Source organism: Nerophis ophidion, linkage group LG03 (genome assembly GCF_033978795.1).
Source record: "Nerophis ophidion isolate RoL-2023_Sa linkage group LG03, RoL_Noph_v1.0, whole genome shotgun sequence".
NCBI lineage: Eukaryota > Metazoa > Chordata > Actinopteri > Syngnathiformes > Syngnathidae > Nerophis > Nerophis ophidion.
Window position 1 is genome coordinate 9,879,465 of NC_084613.1, and position 18,859 is coordinate 9,898,323.

The window sequence follows — 18,859 nt, forward strand, 5'->3', positions numbered from 1 at the left end:
AGTGTCGCAATCGCTCCTCACCACACATTGACACCAAGTCAAGTGTCGCAATCGCTCCTCACCACACGTTGACACCAAATGTAGTGTCGCAATCGCTCCTCACCACACATTGACACCAAATGTAGTGTCGCAATCGCTCCTCACCACACGTTAACATAAAATCTGGTGTCACAATCGCTCCTCAACACACATTGACACCAAGTCAAGTGTCGCAATCGCTCCTCACCACACGTTGACACCAAATGTAGTGTCGCAATCGCTCCTCACCACACGTTAACATAAAATCTGGTGTCACAATCGCTCCTAACCACACGTTAACATAAAATCTGGTGTCACAATCGTTCCTCAGCACACGTTACACCATATCTAGTGTCGAAATCGCTCTTCACCACACGTTAACATAAAATATAGTGTCGCAACAGCTCCTCATTACACGTTAGCACCAAATCTAGTGTGGCGGTCGCTTTTCACCACACGTCAACACCAAATCTAGTGTCACAATCGCTCCTCACCACACATTCACATCAAATCTAGTGTCGCAATCGCTCCTCACCACACATTCACACCAAATCTAGTGTCGCAATCGCTCCTCACCACACGTTCACACCATATCTAGTGTCGCAATCGCTCCTCACCACACGTTCACACCATATCTAGTGTCGCAATCGCTCCTCACCACACGTTAACACTAAAATCTAGTGTCCAAATCGCTCTTCACCACACATTCACACCATATCTAGTGTCACAATCGCTCCTCACCGCATGTTAGCATAAAATCTAGTGTCGCAATTGCTCCTCACCACACGTTCACACCAAATCTAGTGTCGCAATCGCTCATCACCACACATTCACACTAAATCTAGTGACTCAATTGCTCCTCACCACACGTTAACATAATATTTAGTGTCACAATCGCTCCTTACCACCCGTTAACACCAAATTTAGTGTTGCGATCGCTCCTCACCACACGTTAACATCAGATCTAATGTCGCAATAGCTCCTCCTAATTGGCTATTACCTCGAAAAGGCAACATGAAACATGTGTAATATTAATATTACATGTAATATTCCAACAGTACCTCAAAAAGGCAACATGAAACATGTGTAACATTCCAACAGTACCTCTAAAAGGCAACATGAAACCTGTGTAACATTCCAACAGTACCTCTAAAAGGCAACATGAAATGTATAATATTTCAACAGTACCCCTAAAAGGCTACATGAAACGTGTAATATTCCTACCGTGCCTCCAAAAGGCAACATGAAACATGTGTAATGTTCCAACAGTACCTCTAAAAGGCAACATGAAATGTGTAATATTCCAACAGTACCTCTAAAAGGCAACATGAAACATGTGTAATATTCCAATAGTACCTCTAAAAGACAACATGAAACATGTGTAATATTCCTACAGTGCCTCCACAAGGCAACATGAAACATGTGTAATGTTCCAACAGTACCTCTAAAAGGCAACATGAAACGTGTAATATTCCAACAGTACCTCTAAAAGGTAACATGAAACATGTGGAATATTCCTACAGTACCTCTAAAAGTTAACATAAAACATGTGTAATATTCCAAAAGTACCTCAAAAGGCAAGATGAAACATGTAATATTTCAACAGTACCTCTAAAAGGCAACATGAAACGTATGTAATATTCCAACAGTACCTCTAAAAGGCAACATGAAACGTATGTAATATTCCAACAGTACCTCTAAATGGCAACATGAAACGTGTAATATTATTATTACATGTAATATTCCAACAGTACCTCTAAAAGGCAACATGAAACATGTCTAATATTCCTACAGTACCTCTAAAAGGCAACATGAAACGTGTAATATTCCAACAGTACCTCTAAATAGCAACATGAAATGTGTAATATTCCTACATTGCCTCCAAAAGGCAACATGAAACATGTGTAACGTTCCAACAGTACCTCGAAAAGGCAACATGAAACATGTGTAATATTCCAACAGTACCTCTAAAAGGCAACATGAAACATGTGTAATATTCCAACAGTACCTCTAAAAGGCAACATGAAACATGTGTAATATTCCAACAGTACCTCTAAAAGACAACATGAAACATGTGTAATATTCCAACAGTACCTCTAAAATGCAACATGAGACGTGTAATATTCCTATAGTACCTCTAAAAGGCAACATGAAACATGTGTAATATTCCAACAGTACCTCTAAAAGGCAACATGAAACATGTGTAACATTCCAACAGTACCTCTAAAAGGCAACATGAAACATGTGTAACATTCCAACAGTACCTCTAAAAGGCAACATGAAACATGTGTAATATTAATATTAAATGTAATATTCCAACAGTACCTCTAAAAGGCAACATGAAACATGTGTAATATTCCAACAGTACCTCCAAGAGGCAACATGAAACATCTATAACATTCCAACAGTACCTCTAAAAGGCAACATGAAACATGTGTAATATTAATATTACATGTAACATTCCAACAGTACCTCTAAAAGGCAACATAAAACATGTGTAATATTCCAACAATACCTCCAAAAGGCAACATGAAACATGTGTAATATTCCAACAGTACCTCTAAAATGTAACATGAAACATGTGTAATATTCCAACAGTACCTCTAAAAGGCAACATAAAACATGTGTAATATTAATATTAAATGTAATATTCCAACAGTACCTCTAAAAGGCTACATGAAACATGTGTAATATTAATATTACATGTAATATTCCAACACTACCTCTAAAAGGCAACATGAAACATGTGTAATATTCCTACAGTACCTCTAAAAGGCAACATAAAACATGTGTAATATTCCAACAGTACCTCTAAAAGGCAACATGAAACATGTGTAATATTCCAACAGTACCTCTAAAAGGCAACATAAAACATGTGTAATATTCCAACAGTACCTCTAAAAGGCAACATGAAACATGTGTAATATTCCAACAGTACCTCTAAAAGGTAACATGAAACATGTGTAATGTTCCAACAGTATCTCTAAAAGGCAACATGAAACGTGTAATATTCCAACAGTACCTCTAAAAGGCAACATGAAACATGTGTAATATTCCAACAATACCTCTAAAAGGCAACATGAAACATGTGTAATATTCCAACAGTACCTCTAAAAGACAACATGAAACGTGTAATATTCCAACAGTATCTCCAAAAGGCAACATGACACATGTGTAATATTCCAACAGTACCTCTAAAAGGTAACATGAAACATGTGTAATATTCCTACAGTACCTGTAAAAGGCAACATGAAACATGTGTAACATTCCTACAGTACCTCTAAAAGGCAACATAAAACATGTGTAATATTCCAAAAGTACCTCAAAAGGCAAGATGAAACATGTAATATTTCAACAGTACCTCTAAAAGGCAACATGAAACATGTGTAATATTCCAACAGTACCTCTAAAAGGCAACATGAAACATATGTAATATTCCAACAGTACCTCTAAATGGCAACATGAAACGTGTAATATTATTATTACATGTAATATTCCAACAGTACCTCTAAAAGGCAACATGAAACATATGTAATATTCCAACAGTACCTCTAAATGGCAACATGAAACGTGTAATATTATTATTACATGTAATATTCCAACAGTACCTCTAAAAGGCAACATGAAACGTGTAATATTCCAACAGTACCTCTAAATAGCAACATGAAATGTGTAATATTCCTACATTGCCTCCAAAAGGCAAAATGAAACATGTGTAATGTCCCAACAGTACCTCTAAAAGGCAACATGAAACGTGTAATATTCCAACAGTACCCCTAAAAGGCAACATGAAACATGTGTAATATTAATATTACATGTAACATTCCAACAGTACCTCTAAAAGGCAAGATGAAACATGTGTAATATTCCAACAGTACCTCCAAAAGGCAACATGAAACATGTGTTATATTCCAACAGTACCTCTAAAAGGCAATATGAAACATGTGTAATATTACTAATACATGTAATATTCCAACAGTACCTCTAAAAAGCAACATTGAAACATGTGTAATATTCCAACAGTACCTCTAAAAGGCAATATGAAACGTGTAATATTCCAACAGTACCTCCAAAAGGCAATATGACACATGTGTAATATTCCAACAGTACCTCTAAAATGTAACATGAAACATGTGTAATATTCCAACAGTACCTCTAAAAGGTAAAATTAAACGTGTAATATTCCAACAGTACCTCTAAAAGGCAACATGAAACATGTGTAATATTAATATTACATGTAACATTCCAACAGTACCTCTAAAAGGCAACATGAAACATGTGTAATATTCCAACAGTACCTCTAAAAGGCAACATGAGACGTGTAATATTCCTATAGTACCTCTAAAAGGCAACATGAAACATGTGTAATATTCCAACAGTACCTCTAAAAGGCAACATGAAACATGTGTAACATTCCAACAGTACCTCTAAAAGGCAACATGAAACATGTGTAACATTCCAACAGTACCTCTAAAAGGCAACATAAAACATGTGTAATATTCCAAAAGTACCTCAAAAGGCAAGATGAAACATGTAATATTTCAACAGTACCTCTAAAAGGCAACATGAAACATGTGTAATATTCCAACAGTACCTCTAAAAGGCAACATGAAACATGTAATATTCCAACAGTACCTCTAAATGGCAACATGAAACGTGTAATATTATTATTACATGTAATATTCCAACAGTACCTCTAAAAGGCAACATGAAACGTGTAATATTCCAACAGTACCTCTAAATAGCAACATGAAATGTGTAATATTCCTACATTGCCTCCAAAAGGCAAAATGAAACATGTGTAATGTCCCAACAGTACCTCTAAAAGGCAACATGAAACGTGTAATATTCCAACAGTACCTCTAAAAGGTAACATGAAACGTGTAATATTCCAACAGTACCTCTAAAAGGCAACATGAAACATGTGTAATATTAATATTACATGTAACATTCCAACAGTACCTCTAAAAGGCAAGATGAAACATGTGTAATATTCCAACAGTACCTCCAAAAGGCAACATGAAACATGTGTAATATTCCAACAGTACCTCTAAAAGGCAACATGAAACAGGTGTAATATTACTAATACATGTAATATTCCAACAGTACCTCTAAAAAGCAACATTGAAACATGTGTAATATTCCAACAGTACCTCTAAAAGGCAATATGAAACGTGTAATATTCCAACAGTACCTCCAAAAGGCAACATGAAACATGTGTAATATTCCAACAGTACCTCTAAAATGTAACATGAAACATGTGTAATATTCCAACAGTACCTCTAAAAGGTAAAATGAAACGTGTAATATTCCAACAGTACCTCTAAAAGGCAACATGAAACATGTGTAATATTAATATTACATGTAACATTCCAACAGTACCTCTAAAAGGCAACATGAAACATGTGTAATATTCCAACAGTACCTCTAAAAGACAACATGAAACATGTGTAATATTCCAACAGTACCTCTAAAAGGCAACATGAGACGTGTAATATTCCAATAGTACCTCTAAAAGGCAACATGAAACGTGTAATATTCCAACAGTACCTCTAAAAGGCAACATGAAACATGTGTAACATTCCAACAGTACCTCTAAAAGGCAACATGAAACATGTGTAACATTCCAACAGTACCTCTAAAAGGCAACATGAAACATGTGTAATATTAATATTAAATGTAATATTCCAACAGTACCTCTAAAAGGCAACATGAAACATGTGTAATATTCCAACAGTACCTCCAAGAGGCAACATGAAACATCTATAACATTCCAACAGTACCTCTAAAAGGCAACATGAAACATGTGTAATATTAATATTACATGTAACATTCCAACAGTACCTCTAAAAGGCAACATAAAACATGTGTAATATTCCAACAATACCTCCAAAAGGCAACATGAAACATGTGTAATATTCCAACAGTACCTCTAAAATGTAACATGAAACATGTGTAATATTCCAACAGTACCTCTAAAAGGCAACATGAAACATGTGTAATATTAATATTAAATGTAATATTCCAACAGTACCTCTAAAAGGCAACATGAAACATGTGTAATATTCCAACAGTACCTCCAAGAGGCAACATGAAACATCTATAACATTCCAACAGTACCTCTAAAAGGCAACATGAAACATGTGTAATATTAATATTACATGTAACATTCCAACAGTACCTCTAAAAGGCAACATGAAACATGTGTAACATTCCAACAGTACCTCTAAAAGGCAACATGAAACATGTGTAACATTCCAACAGTACCTCTAAAAGGCAACATGAAACATGTGTAATATTAATATTACATGTAACATTCCAACAGTACCTCTAAAAGGCAACATAAAACATGTGTAATATTCCAACAGTACCTCTAAAATGTAACATGAAACATGTGTAATATTCCAACAGTACCTCTAAAAGGTAAAATGAAACGTGTAATATTCCAACAGTACCTCTAAAAGGCAACATGAAACATGTGTAATATTAATATTACATGTAACATTCCAACAGTACCTCTAAAAGGCAACATGAAACATGTGTAATATTCCAACAGTACCTCTAAAAGACAACATGAAACATGTGTAATATTCCAACAGTACCTCTAAAATGCAACATGAGACGTGTAATATTCCTATAGTACCTCTAAAAGGCAACATGAAACATGTGTAATATTCCAACAGTACCTCTAAAAGGCAACATGAAACATGTGTAACATTCCAACAGTACCTCTAAAAGGCAACATGAAACATGTGTAACATTCCAACAGTACCTCTAAAAGGCAACATGAAACATGTGTAATATTAATATTAAATGTAATATTCCAACAGTACCTCTAAAAGGCAACATGAAACATGTGTAATATTCCAACAGTACCTCCTAGAGGCAACATGAAACATCTATAACATTCCAACAGTACCTCTAAAAGGCAACATGAAACATGTGTAATATTAATATTACATGTAACATTCCAACAGTACCTCTAAAAGGCAACATAAAACATGTGTAATATTCCAACAATACCTCCAAAAGGCAACATGAAACATGTGTAATATTCCAACAGTACCTCTAAAATGTAACATGAAACATGTGTAATATTCCAACAGTACCTCTAAAAGGCAACATAAAACATGTGTAATATTAATATTAAATGTAATATTCCAACAGTACCTCTAAAAGGCTACATGAAACATGTGTAATATTAATATTACATGTAATATTCCAACACTACCTCTAAAAGGCAACATGAAACATGTGTAATATTCCTACAGTACCTCTAAAAGGCAACATAAAACATGTGTAATATTCCAACAGTACCTCTAAAAGGCAACATGAAACGTGTGTAAAATTCCAACAGTACCTCTAAAAGGCAAATAAAACATGTGTAATATTCCAACAGTACCTCTAAAAGGCAACATGAAACATGTGTAATATTCCAACAGTACCTCTAAAAGGCAACATGAAACATGTGTAATATTAATATTAAATGTAATATTCCAACAGTACCTCTAAAAGGCAACATGAAACATGTGTAATATTCCAACAGTACCTCTAAAAGGCAACATGAAACATGTGTAATATTAATATTAAATGTAATATTCCAACAGTACCTCTAAAAGGCAACATGAAACATGTGTAATATTAATATTAAATGTAACATTCCAACAGTACCTCTAAAAGGCAACATGAAACATGTGTAATATTAATATTAAATGTAACATTCCAACAGTACCTCTAAAAGGCAACATGAAACATGTGTAACATTTAACAGTACCTCCAAAAGGCCACTAGTGTAATTTCTTTCAGTGAAGCACATACCTGCCGTCGTGGAGGTAGAGCGGCGGCAGAGGTCCAGAGGGATGTGCCACGGGGCTCTGCTGCGTGCCCGCCACTGTGGGGTGCGATGGCGGCGGTGCGGGAGGACAAACCAGGATCTGACTGCTGGGAGCCGGCGTCTGAGCGGGCTGACCCGACGCCTGCTGGCCCGGCTGAAGCGACATCTGAGGCGCCGCCTGCCCGCTCAGGGCCGCGGCGTTGGGCTGGGCGCCGTGTTTCTGGGTCATGGGGCTCTGTTTCTCGGAGCCGGGCCCGGACTGGGACCCTGTGGAGAGCAGGGGGCGTGGCGTAAGGTCACATGACACACTCTGAACCGACGCCGCCACACCGAAAGAGCGCTCGCCTTCCTCCGGGATGATGTGCAGCGTGACGGTGAGGCCGGCGTCTTTGATGAGCTTGACGATGTCGGCGTGAGGCATGCTGATGATGGACTGTCCGTTCACCGCCAGGATGCGGTCGCCCACCTTCAACTTGCCACACCTGTCTGCGGGGCTGCCCTCGATTATACGCCCGATTTTGTGGGGCACAGCTGCAAACAGGGAGGGACGACAATGCCGGTAAGTCAAAGATCATCTATATGACAGGAGCGCTGCTTTTTTGAAAGAATTACTTCAAAACAACTTGTCAAAGATTATCTATAAGACAGGAGTGCACTGCGGTTTTTAAGGAAATACTTTAAAACAACTAGTCAAAGATCATCTATATGACAAGAGTGCACTGCTGTTTTAAGGAAATACTTCAAAACAACTAGACAAAGATCATCTTTATGACAGGAGTCCACTGCTTTATTTTTTAAGGAAATACTTCAAAACAACTCGGCAAAGATCCTCTATATGACAGGACTGAACTGGTTTTTTTAAGGAAATACTTCAAAACAACTCTTCAAAGATCATCTCTATGCCAGGAGCACTGCTTTTTTTTAAAGAAATACTTAAAAACAACTTGTCAAAGATTATATATAAGACAGGAGTGCACTGCGGTTTTTAAGGAAATACTTTAAAACAACTAGTCAAAGATCATCTATATGACAGGAGTGCACTGCTGTTTTTAAGGAAATACTTCAAAACAACTAGACAAAGATCATCTTTATGACAGGAGTGCGCTGCTTTATTTTTTAAGGAAATACTTCAAAACAACTCGGCAAAGATCCTCTATATAACAGGACTGAACTGTTTTTTTTAAGGAAATACTTCAAAACAACTCTTCAAAGATCATCTCTATGCCAGGAGCACTGCTTTTTTTAAAGAAATACTTCAAAACAACTTGTCAAAGATTATCTATAAGACAGGAGTGCACTGCGGTTTTTAAGGAAATACTTTAAAACAACTTGTCAAAGATTATCTATCAGACAGGAGTGCACTGCGGTTTTTAAGGAAATACTTTAAAACAACTAGTCAAAGATCATCCATATGACAGGAGCGCACTGCTGTTTTAAGGAAATACTTCAAAACAACTAGTCAAAGATCTTCTACATGACTGAAGTGCACTGCTTTTTTTTAAGGAAATACTTCAAAACAACTCGGCAAAGATCCTCTATATAACAGGACTGAACTGTTCTTTTTAAGGAAATACTTCAAAACAACTCTTCAAAGATCATCTCTATGCCAGGAGCACTGCTTTTTTTAAAGAAATACTTCAAAACAACTTGTCAAAGATTATCTATAAGACAGGAGTGCACTGCGGTTTTTAAGGAAATACTTTAAAACAACTAGTCAAAGATCATATATATGACAGGAGCGCACTGCTGTTTTAAGGAAATACTTCAAAACAACTAGACAAAGATCATCTTTATGACAGGAGTGCGCTGCTTTATTTTTTAAGGAAATACTTCAAAACAACTAGTCAAAGATCTTCTACATGACTAAAGTGCATTGCTTTTTTTTAAGGAAATACTTCAAAACAACTCGGCAAAGATCCTCTATATGACAGGACTGAACTGTTTTTTTAAGGAAATACTTCAAAACAACGCTTCAAAGATCATATATGTCTGACAGGAGCACTGCTGTCTTTAAGGAAATATTTCAAAGATCCTTTATATGACAGGAGTACACTGCTTTTTTAAAGGAAATACTTGAAAAAAAAACTCATCAAAGATCCTGTATATAACATGAGTGCACTGCTATTTTTAAGGAAATACTTCAAAATAACTCGTCAAAGATCATCTATATGACAGGAGAACTGCTGTCTTTAAGGAACACGTCCCACTGGATCATTATTGTCACCGATGTCCCACTGGGTGTGAGTTTTCCTTGCCCTTATGTGGGCCTACCGAGGATGTCGTGGTGGTTTGTGCAGCCCTTTGAGACACTAGTGATTTAGGGCTATATAAGTAAACATTGATTGATTGATATGACAGGAGTGCACTGCTGTTTTTAAGGAAATACTTCAAAACAACTAGTCAAAGATCATCTATTTGACAGGAGTGCGCTGCTTTTTTTTAAGGAAATACTTCAAAACAACTCGTCAAAGATCATCTATATGACAGGAGAACTGCTGTCTTTAAGGAAATACTTCAAAGATCCTTTATATGACAGGAGCGCGCTGCTGTTTTTATGGAAATACTTCTAAACAACTAGTCAAAGATCATCTATTTGACAGGAGTGCGCTGCTTTTTTTTTGAAGGAAATACTTCAAAAAAACTCGTCAAAGATCATCTATACGACAGGAGAACTGCTGTCTTTAAGGAAATACTTCAAAGATCCTTTATATGACAGGAGCGCGCCGCTGTTTTTAAGGAAATACTTCAAAATAACTAGTCAAAGATCATCTATATGACAGGAGAACTGCTGTCTTTAAGGAAATACTTTAAAGATTATTTATATGACAGGAGTGCGCTGCTGTTTTTAAGGAAATACTTCAAAACAACTAGTCAAAGATCATCTATTTGACAGGAGTGCGCTGCTTTTTTTTAAGGAAATACTTCAAAACAACTCGTCAAAGATCCTCTATATGGCAAGAGTGTACTGCTTTTTTAAAGAACCTGCTTGACAACCACTCATCAAAGATCCTTTATACAAAAGGAGCACTGCTGTTTGTTAAATACCTATTTTAAAACAAAGATCCTCTATATGACAGGAGTGCACTGCTTTTTTAAGGAAATACTTCAAAACAACTCGTCAAAGATCATCTATATGACAGGAGTGCACTGCTTTAAAAAAAACTGCTTGACAACAACTAATCAAAGATCCTTTATACAACAGGAGCACTGCTGTTTTTTAAGGACCTTTTTCAAAGCAAATATCCTTAATATGACAGGAGTGCACTGCTTTTTTTAAAGGACCTACTAGACAAGGACTGATCAAAGATCCTTTATACCACAAAGTCATTGCAGTTCTTTATGCTTCAAAACAAAGATCCTTTATATGACAGAAGTACACTGCTTTTTTAAAAGAAATACTTTTAAAAAAAACTCATCAAAGATCCTGTATTTAACATGAGTGCACTGATATTTTTAAGGAAATACTTCGAAATAACTAGTCAAAGATCATCTATATGACAGGAGAACAGCTGTTTTTAAGGAAATACTTCAAAACAACTAGTCAAAGATCATCTATTTGACAGGAGTGCGCTGCTTTTTTTAAGGAAATACTTCAAAACAACTCCTCAAAGATCCTCTATATGGCAAGAGTGTACTGCTTTTTTAAAGAACCTGCTTGACAACCACTCATCAAAGATCCTTTATACAAAAGGAGCACTGCTGTTTTTTAAATACCCATTTCAAAACAAAGATCCTCTATATGACAGGAGTGCAATGCTTTTTTTAAGGAAATACTTAAAAAAAATTATCAACAATCCTGTATTTGACATGAGTGCACTGCTATTTTTAAGGAAATACTTCAAAATAACTCGTCAAAGATCATCTATATGACAGGAGAACTGCTGTCTTTAAGGAAATACTTCAAAGATCCTCTATATGACAGGAGTGCACTGCTTTAGAAAAAAACAAAAAAACTGCTTGACAACCACTAATCAAAGATCCTTTATACAACAGGAGCACTGCTGATTTTTAAGGACCTTTTTCAAAGCAAAGATCCTTAATATGACAGGAGTGCACTGCTTTTTTTAAGGAAATACTTCAAAACAACTCGTCAAAGATCCTCCATATGACAGGAGTGCACTGCTTTAAAAAAAAAAAAACTGCTTGACAACCACTAATCAAAGATCCTTTATACAACAGGAGCACTGCTGTTTTTTAAGGACCTTTTTCAAAGCAAAGATCCTTAATATGACAGGAGTGCACTGCTTTTTTTAAAGGACCTACTTGACAAGGACTGATCAAAGATCCTTTATACAACAAAGTCACTGCAGTTCTTTATGCTTCAGAACAAAGATCCTTAATGTGACAGAAGTGCACTGCTTTTTTTAAGGGCCTACTAGACAAGGACTGATCAAAGATCCTCTATACAACAAAGTCACTGCAGTTCTTTATGCTTCAAAACAAAGATCCTTAATGTGACAGAAGTGCACTGCTTTTTTTAAAGGACTGGCCTGACAAGCGCCGATCAAAGATCCTTTACCTGACCGAGAAGCATGAGAAGATGGCTCGATGTATTTAAAAAAAAGAAAAGAGGATGCTCACTGATGACGGCGGCGTTCTCGGGCCTGTTGAGGGAGCTGATGATGACGAAGCCGAAGCCCTCGTTGTCTTGGCGATGGATGACCACGTCGCTGGTCTGCACGCCGTCCTGGTGAGCGCACGCCGTCGCCACGGCGACCGGAGGCGGGTCGCTGCGCGGCGAGCTGTGCTGAGTGGACACCAGGCTGGGGCTGCGGCCGTTGACGGGGCACGCCTCGCCTGGAGGACGGCGAGGTGGGTCGGAGTGAGCGTCCTGGCCTTCATAGACAATCTTTGTGCTCCTCACCCAGCATCTGCAGCCTCCTCCTCACGGTCAAGCTGACTTGGCCGTTGCGAGCGGCGGCGTGCATCAGGTCGATGACGTACTTGTGCGGCTTCCCGGCGACCACGTTCTTGTCCACCGAGATCAGCTCGTCGCCCGGCCGCAGTCGCCCGTCGCGCTCGGCGGGGGTGTTCTCGATGATGGCGCCGATGACGATCTGCTCGCACACGCGCAAGGTGGTCGTTAGCAGAATGTTGACTTGTTAGCACTAACACATGTTAGCATTGACATTTTAGCATTAACACATGTTAGCATTGACATGTTAGCATTTTCACATGTTAGCGTTGACATGTTAGCATTTACACATGTTAGCATTTTCACATGTAAGCATTGACACATGTTAGCATTAACACATGTTAGCATTAACACATGTTAGCACTGACATATGTTAGCATTGACATGTTAGCATTAACATATGTTAGCATTGACACGTGTTAGCATCAACAATTGTCAGCACTGACATGTTAGCACCGAGACATGTTAGCACTGACACATAGTAGCATTGACACATGTTAGCACCGGGACGTGTTAGCATTGACATATGTTAGCACTGACATGTTAGCATCAAGACATGTTAGCATTGACACGTGTTAGCATTGACACATGTTAGCATTAACACATGTTAGCATTGACACATGTTAGCACGGACACATGTTAGCACTGACATGTTAGCACTGACATGTTAGCATTAACACATGTTAGCATTGACACATGTTAGCACTGACACTGGTTAGCATTAACACATGTTAGCATTAACACATGTTAGCACAGACACTTGTTAGCACTGACATATGTTAACATTAAAACATGTTACCATTGACATGTTAGCATTCATACATGTCAGCATTTTCACGTTAGCTTTGACACATGTTAGCACTAACATATGCTAGCATTGACACATCTTAGCTCTGACACGTTAGCATTGACACATGTTAGCACTGACACATGTTAGCATTGACATGTTAGCATTGACACATGTTAGCATTGACACATGTTAGCATTCACCCATGTTAGCATTGACACATGTTAGCATTGACATGTTAGCATTAACACATATTAGCATTAACACATGTTAGCTCTGACACATGTTAGCATTGACACATGTTAGCATTGACATGTTAGCATTGACACATGTTAGCATTGACACATGTTAGCACTGACACATGTTAGCATTGACACATGTTAGCATTGACACATGTTAGCACTGACACATGTTAGCATTGACATGCTAGCACTGACACATTTTAGCATTGACCCATGTTAGCATCAACACATGTTAGCACTTACACATGTTAGCACTGACACATGCTAGCATTGACACATGTTAGCATTTTCACATGTTAGCATTTACATGTTAGCATTGACACATGTTAGCACTGACACATGTTAGCATTGACATGTTAGCATTCACACATGTTAGCATTGACACATGTTAGCATTCACCCATGTTAGCATTTACCCATGTTAGTATTAACACATGTTAGCACTGACACATCTTAGCATTGACACATGTTAGCACTGACACATGTTAGCACTGACAAATCTTAGCATTGACACATGTTAGCACTGACACATGTTAGCATTGACACATGTTAGCATTGACATGTTAGCATTAACACATATTAGCATTAACACATGTTAGCTCTGACACATGTTAGCATTGACACATGTTAGCACTGACATATGTTAGCATTGATACATGTTAGCACTGACACATGTTAGCATTGACATGTTAGCATTAATACATGTTAGCATTGACACATGTTAGCACTGACACATGTTAGCATTGACACATGTTAGCACTGACACATGTTAGCATTGACACATGTTAGCACTGACACATGTTAGCATTGACATGTTAGCACTGACACATTTTAGCATTGACCCATGTTAGCATCAACACATGTTAGCACTTACACATGTTAGCACTGACACATGCTAGCATTGACACATGTTAGCATTTTCACATGTTAGCATTTACATGTTAGCATTGACACATGTTAGCACTGACACATGTTAGCATTGACACATGTTTGCATTGACATGTTAGCATTAACGCATGTTAGCATTGACATGTTAGCATTCACACATGTTAGCATTCACACATGTTAGCATTGACACATGTTAGCAATGACATATGTTAGCATTGACATGTTAGCATTCACACAAGTTAGCATTCACACATGTTAGCATTGACACATGTTAGCTTTGACACATGTTACCATTGACACATGTTACCATTGACACATGTTAGCACTGACACATGTTAGCATTGACACATGTTAGCACTGACACATGTTAGCACTGACACATGTTAGCATTGACATGTTAGCATTGACACATGTTAGCACTGACACATGTTAGCATTAACACATGTCAGCATTTTCACATGTTAGCATTGACATGTTAGCATTGACACATGTTAGCACTGACACATGTTAGCATTGACATGTTAGCATTCACACATGTCAGCATTGACACATGTTAGCACTGACACATGTTAGCATTGACATGTTAGCACTGACACATTTTAGCATTGACCCATGTTAGCATCAACACATGTTAGCACTTACACATGTTAGCACTGACCCATGCTAGCATTGACACATGTTAGCATTTTCACATGTTAGCATTTACATGTTAGCATTAACACATGTTAGCACTGACACATGTTAGCATTTTCACATGTTAGCATTTATATGTTAGCATTAACACATGTTAGCACTTACACATGTTAGCACTGACACATGCTAGCATTGACACATGTTAGCATTTTCACATGTTAGCATTTACATGTTAGCATTAACACATGTTAGCACTGACACATGTTAGCATTGACATGTTAGCATTCACACATGTTAGCATTGACACATGTTTGCAAGGCATTAGTGAGTATGGGAGGCAGCTGTGTGTGTTCCTATGTGTGTAGTGTAGATGTATGTTTGTGTGTATGTTGTCACCTTGTGTAAATGCTAAATAAAAACAGAATACAATGATTTTTACTGAGTGTTGTTAAAAGGAAAGGCCATGTAACACACTGGTAAAAATGCCCCTCTGGCAACTTTTTTTTGCAATGTGTTGCTGCCATTAAATTCTAAGTTCATGATTATTTGTAAAAAAATAACAAAAGGATTTGCAAATCATTGTATTCTGTTTTTTATTTACCATTTACACATCGTGACATCTTCACTGGTGTATGTTTGAGTGTAAACACTCTCTCTAGTGCAGGGGTCAGCAACCTTTTTGAAACCAAGAGCTACTTCTTGGGTACTGATTAATACCAAGGGCTACCAGTTTGATACACACTTCAATAAATTGCCGGAAGTAGCAGACGATGTGCGCGTGACGTCACGGGTTGTGGAGCTCCTCACATCCTCACATTGTTTACAATCATGGCCACCAGCAGCTAGAGCTATTCGGACCGAGAAAGCGACAATTTCCCCATTAATTTGAGCAAGGTTGAAAGATTCGTGGATGAGGAAATTTAGAGTGAAGGACTATTAAAACAATTTTTTTTTTTAAAGGCGATTGCAGTGGGAGCGATTTAGATGTTATTTGACACATTTACTAGGATAATTCTGGAAAATCCCTTATCTGCCTATTGTGTTACTAGTCTTTTAGTGAGATTATAAAGTACCTGAAAGTCGAAGGGGTGTGGCCACAGGTGAGTTGACGCCAGAGTCTCTGAGGGAAGTCACGCAGCAGCAGCAAGACGGGAAGCTCCGCTGATGTCTCCGGTAAGAGCTGACTTATTACCACAATTTTCTCACCGAAAACTGTGGGTTGACATTTGGTCAGGATCCATGTTCTCTTGACCGCTCTGATCCATAGTAAAGCTTCATCTTCGGGAATTTTAAACAAGGAAACACCGACTGTGTTTAGCTAAAGGCTAAAAGCTTCCCACCTTTGAGCAAGGACGAAAGATTCGTGGATGAGGAAAGTGCGAGTAAAGGACTACAAAAAAAAAAAAAAAAGACTATACAGTGGGAGCGATTCAGATGTTATTAGACACATTTACTAGGATAATTCTGGAAAATCCCCTATCTCCTTATTGTGTTACTAGTGTTTTAGTGAGATTATATAGTCGTACCTGAAAGTCAGAGGGGTGTGGCGACCGCCAGTGTGTTCGATGGAAGCCACGTTTCTCGACGAGGCAAGGCAGCCCGGCTGAGATTTATTTTTTCCTCCCTCCTCCACGGTGTAAGCATCTGACGGTCGGGGGCGGCCGTCGGGAGGAGGCAAGAGAGTCCGCAGCTGCAGGAGGCGAGGCACGACGCAAGCTCTCCGCTCATAACTACGGTAAGAGCCGACTTACTACCACCATTTTCTTACCGAAACCTGCCGGTTGACATGTGGTCGGGAACCATGCTCGCTTGACCGCTCCGTGGGGGCGGCATAGCTCGGTTGGTAGAGTGGCCGTGCCAGCAACTTGAGGGTTGCAGGTTCGATTCCCGCTTGTGCCATCCTAGTTACTGCCGTTGTGTCCTTGGGCAAGACACTTTACCCACCTGCTCCCAGTGCCACCCACACTGGTTTAAATATAACTTAGATATTGGGTGTCACTATGTAAAGCGCTTTGAGTCACTTGAGAAAAGCGCTATATAAATATAATTCACTTCACTTCACTGTAGTAAAGCTTTACCGTCAGCTTTCGGGAATGTAAACAAGGAAACACCGGCTGTGTTTGTGTGGCTAAAGGCGGCCGCAATACACCGCTTCCCACCTACATCTTTCTTCTTTGACGTCTCCATTATTAATTGAACAAAATTGCAAAAGATTCAGCAACACAGATGTCCAGATTATTGTGGAATTATGCGATTAAAGCAGACGACTTATAGCTGGGATCGGCGCTGGATGAAAAAGTCCGCTACAATCCGTGACGTCACACCTTTTCAACAGGACACTTCGCGCGAAATTTAAAATTGCAAATTTAGTAAACTAAAAAGGCCGTATTGGCATGTGTTGCAATGTTAATATTTCATATTTCTGCCTGGTGGGTAGTAGTGGGTTTCAGTAGGCCTTTAAGATGGAGGGTGTGAAAGTGTGTGAGGGTTAAACAAAAAAGAAGACGTGTGAGGTCCAGCCCGTCCCATACGAGCCTTGTCACGGGCGTCCGGACTCACAGCCTGCACGGCCTCGTCTCCACCCAGGATGCGGAAGCCGAAACCCGTCTTCTCCCTCAGAAGGTGCACCTCTACCTCTTCGTATTCAAGACCTGCTAACACACACACACATAAACATAAACACACACACACACACGCAGCGTTATGGTTTCGTTCTTTTCTCGGCAGCAAATCGAAGAGGAGCGAAGGATGACGGGCCGACGTCAAAACTCACGTCGACTCTCGTAGATGGCCCTGGACTTCTCGTAAAGGTCGTAAGGGTCTGGCTTGTTGAGGTCGAACCCTTCGGTGGAGTCCGGCACGGACGTGCGGTGCTGAGGCTGGTTGGGGAAGGGAGTGCCCGGAGGGAGGACTGGACCCGACATGTTGGCCTGGGGGCTTCCGTGGGGGTCCCACTGCTCTGGTAACTACACACACACACACACACACTGGTTATCATACGGAATGGTGACCAAGTTGTTGTTCAGGACTTGTGGGGACCACCCTTTCTACAGGTTGTGGAGGCATAAAAAACAAAATGAGGTAAAAAGGCCCAGTTAGCTCATACACGTTTTTAAATCTCTGGATTGATGAAGTAAGGAATGTCCTCATTTAGTCGTCATTGCCAGAATACACACACACACACACACACTGGTTATTATTTGGAATGGGGATCAAGTTGTTGTTCAGGACTTGTGGGGACCACCCTTTCTACAGGTTGTTGAGGCATAAAAAATATTGCTAAAATGGCCACTGCCCAGTTAGCTCATACAAATATTTAAATCTCTGGATTGATGAAGTAATGTGCTGATCATTATTGCTGGGGACCCTGGGGGTAAAAAGTTAATATGGTTCAGAAAGGATCTGACTATTATTCAAAAAGGTTTACCTTTGGGGGTCCTGTTTTTTTTGTCCCCATAACGTCAGAAGTCCCCTAAAGGTGACTGTGTAAACAGAGAGGTGTCCCCATTAAGTGAGCATTGCCAGAACACACACACACACTGG

At 38.9% G+C, this 18,859-nt stretch overlaps 1 protein-coding gene across 12 annotated transcripts in view; it reads right to left on the reverse strand.

The window, feature by feature from the left end:
- LOC133549093 (membrane-associated guanylate kinase, WW and PDZ domain-containing protein 2-like) overlaps positions 1 to 18,859 on the reverse strand; it is a 292,488-nt gene that overhangs the window by 22,071 nt on the left and 251,558 nt on the right. For 6 of the 12 annotated variants that reach the window (XM_061894221.1, XM_061894216.1, XM_061894218.1 and 3 more), the window contains exons 13-18: positions 18,090 to 18,282; positions 17,852 to 17,970; positions 12,717 to 12,909; positions 12,434 to 12,649; positions 8,198 to 8,383; positions 7,837 to 8,119 (exon numbers count right to left, since the gene is read on the reverse strand). In XM_061894221.1, coding sequence (XP_061750205.1) covers positions 7,837 to 8,119; positions 8,198 to 8,383; positions 12,434 to 12,649; positions 12,717 to 12,909; positions 17,852 to 17,970; positions 18,090 to 18,282 — 1,190 coding nt within the window. The remainder of the gene's footprint in view (positions 1 to 7,836; positions 8,120 to 8,197; positions 8,384 to 12,433; positions 12,650 to 12,716; positions 12,910 to 17,851; positions 17,971 to 18,089; positions 18,283 to 18,859) is intronic. The other 6 variants (XM_061894219.1, XM_061894226.1, XM_061894220.1 and 3 more) reach the window with 3 other exon arrangements.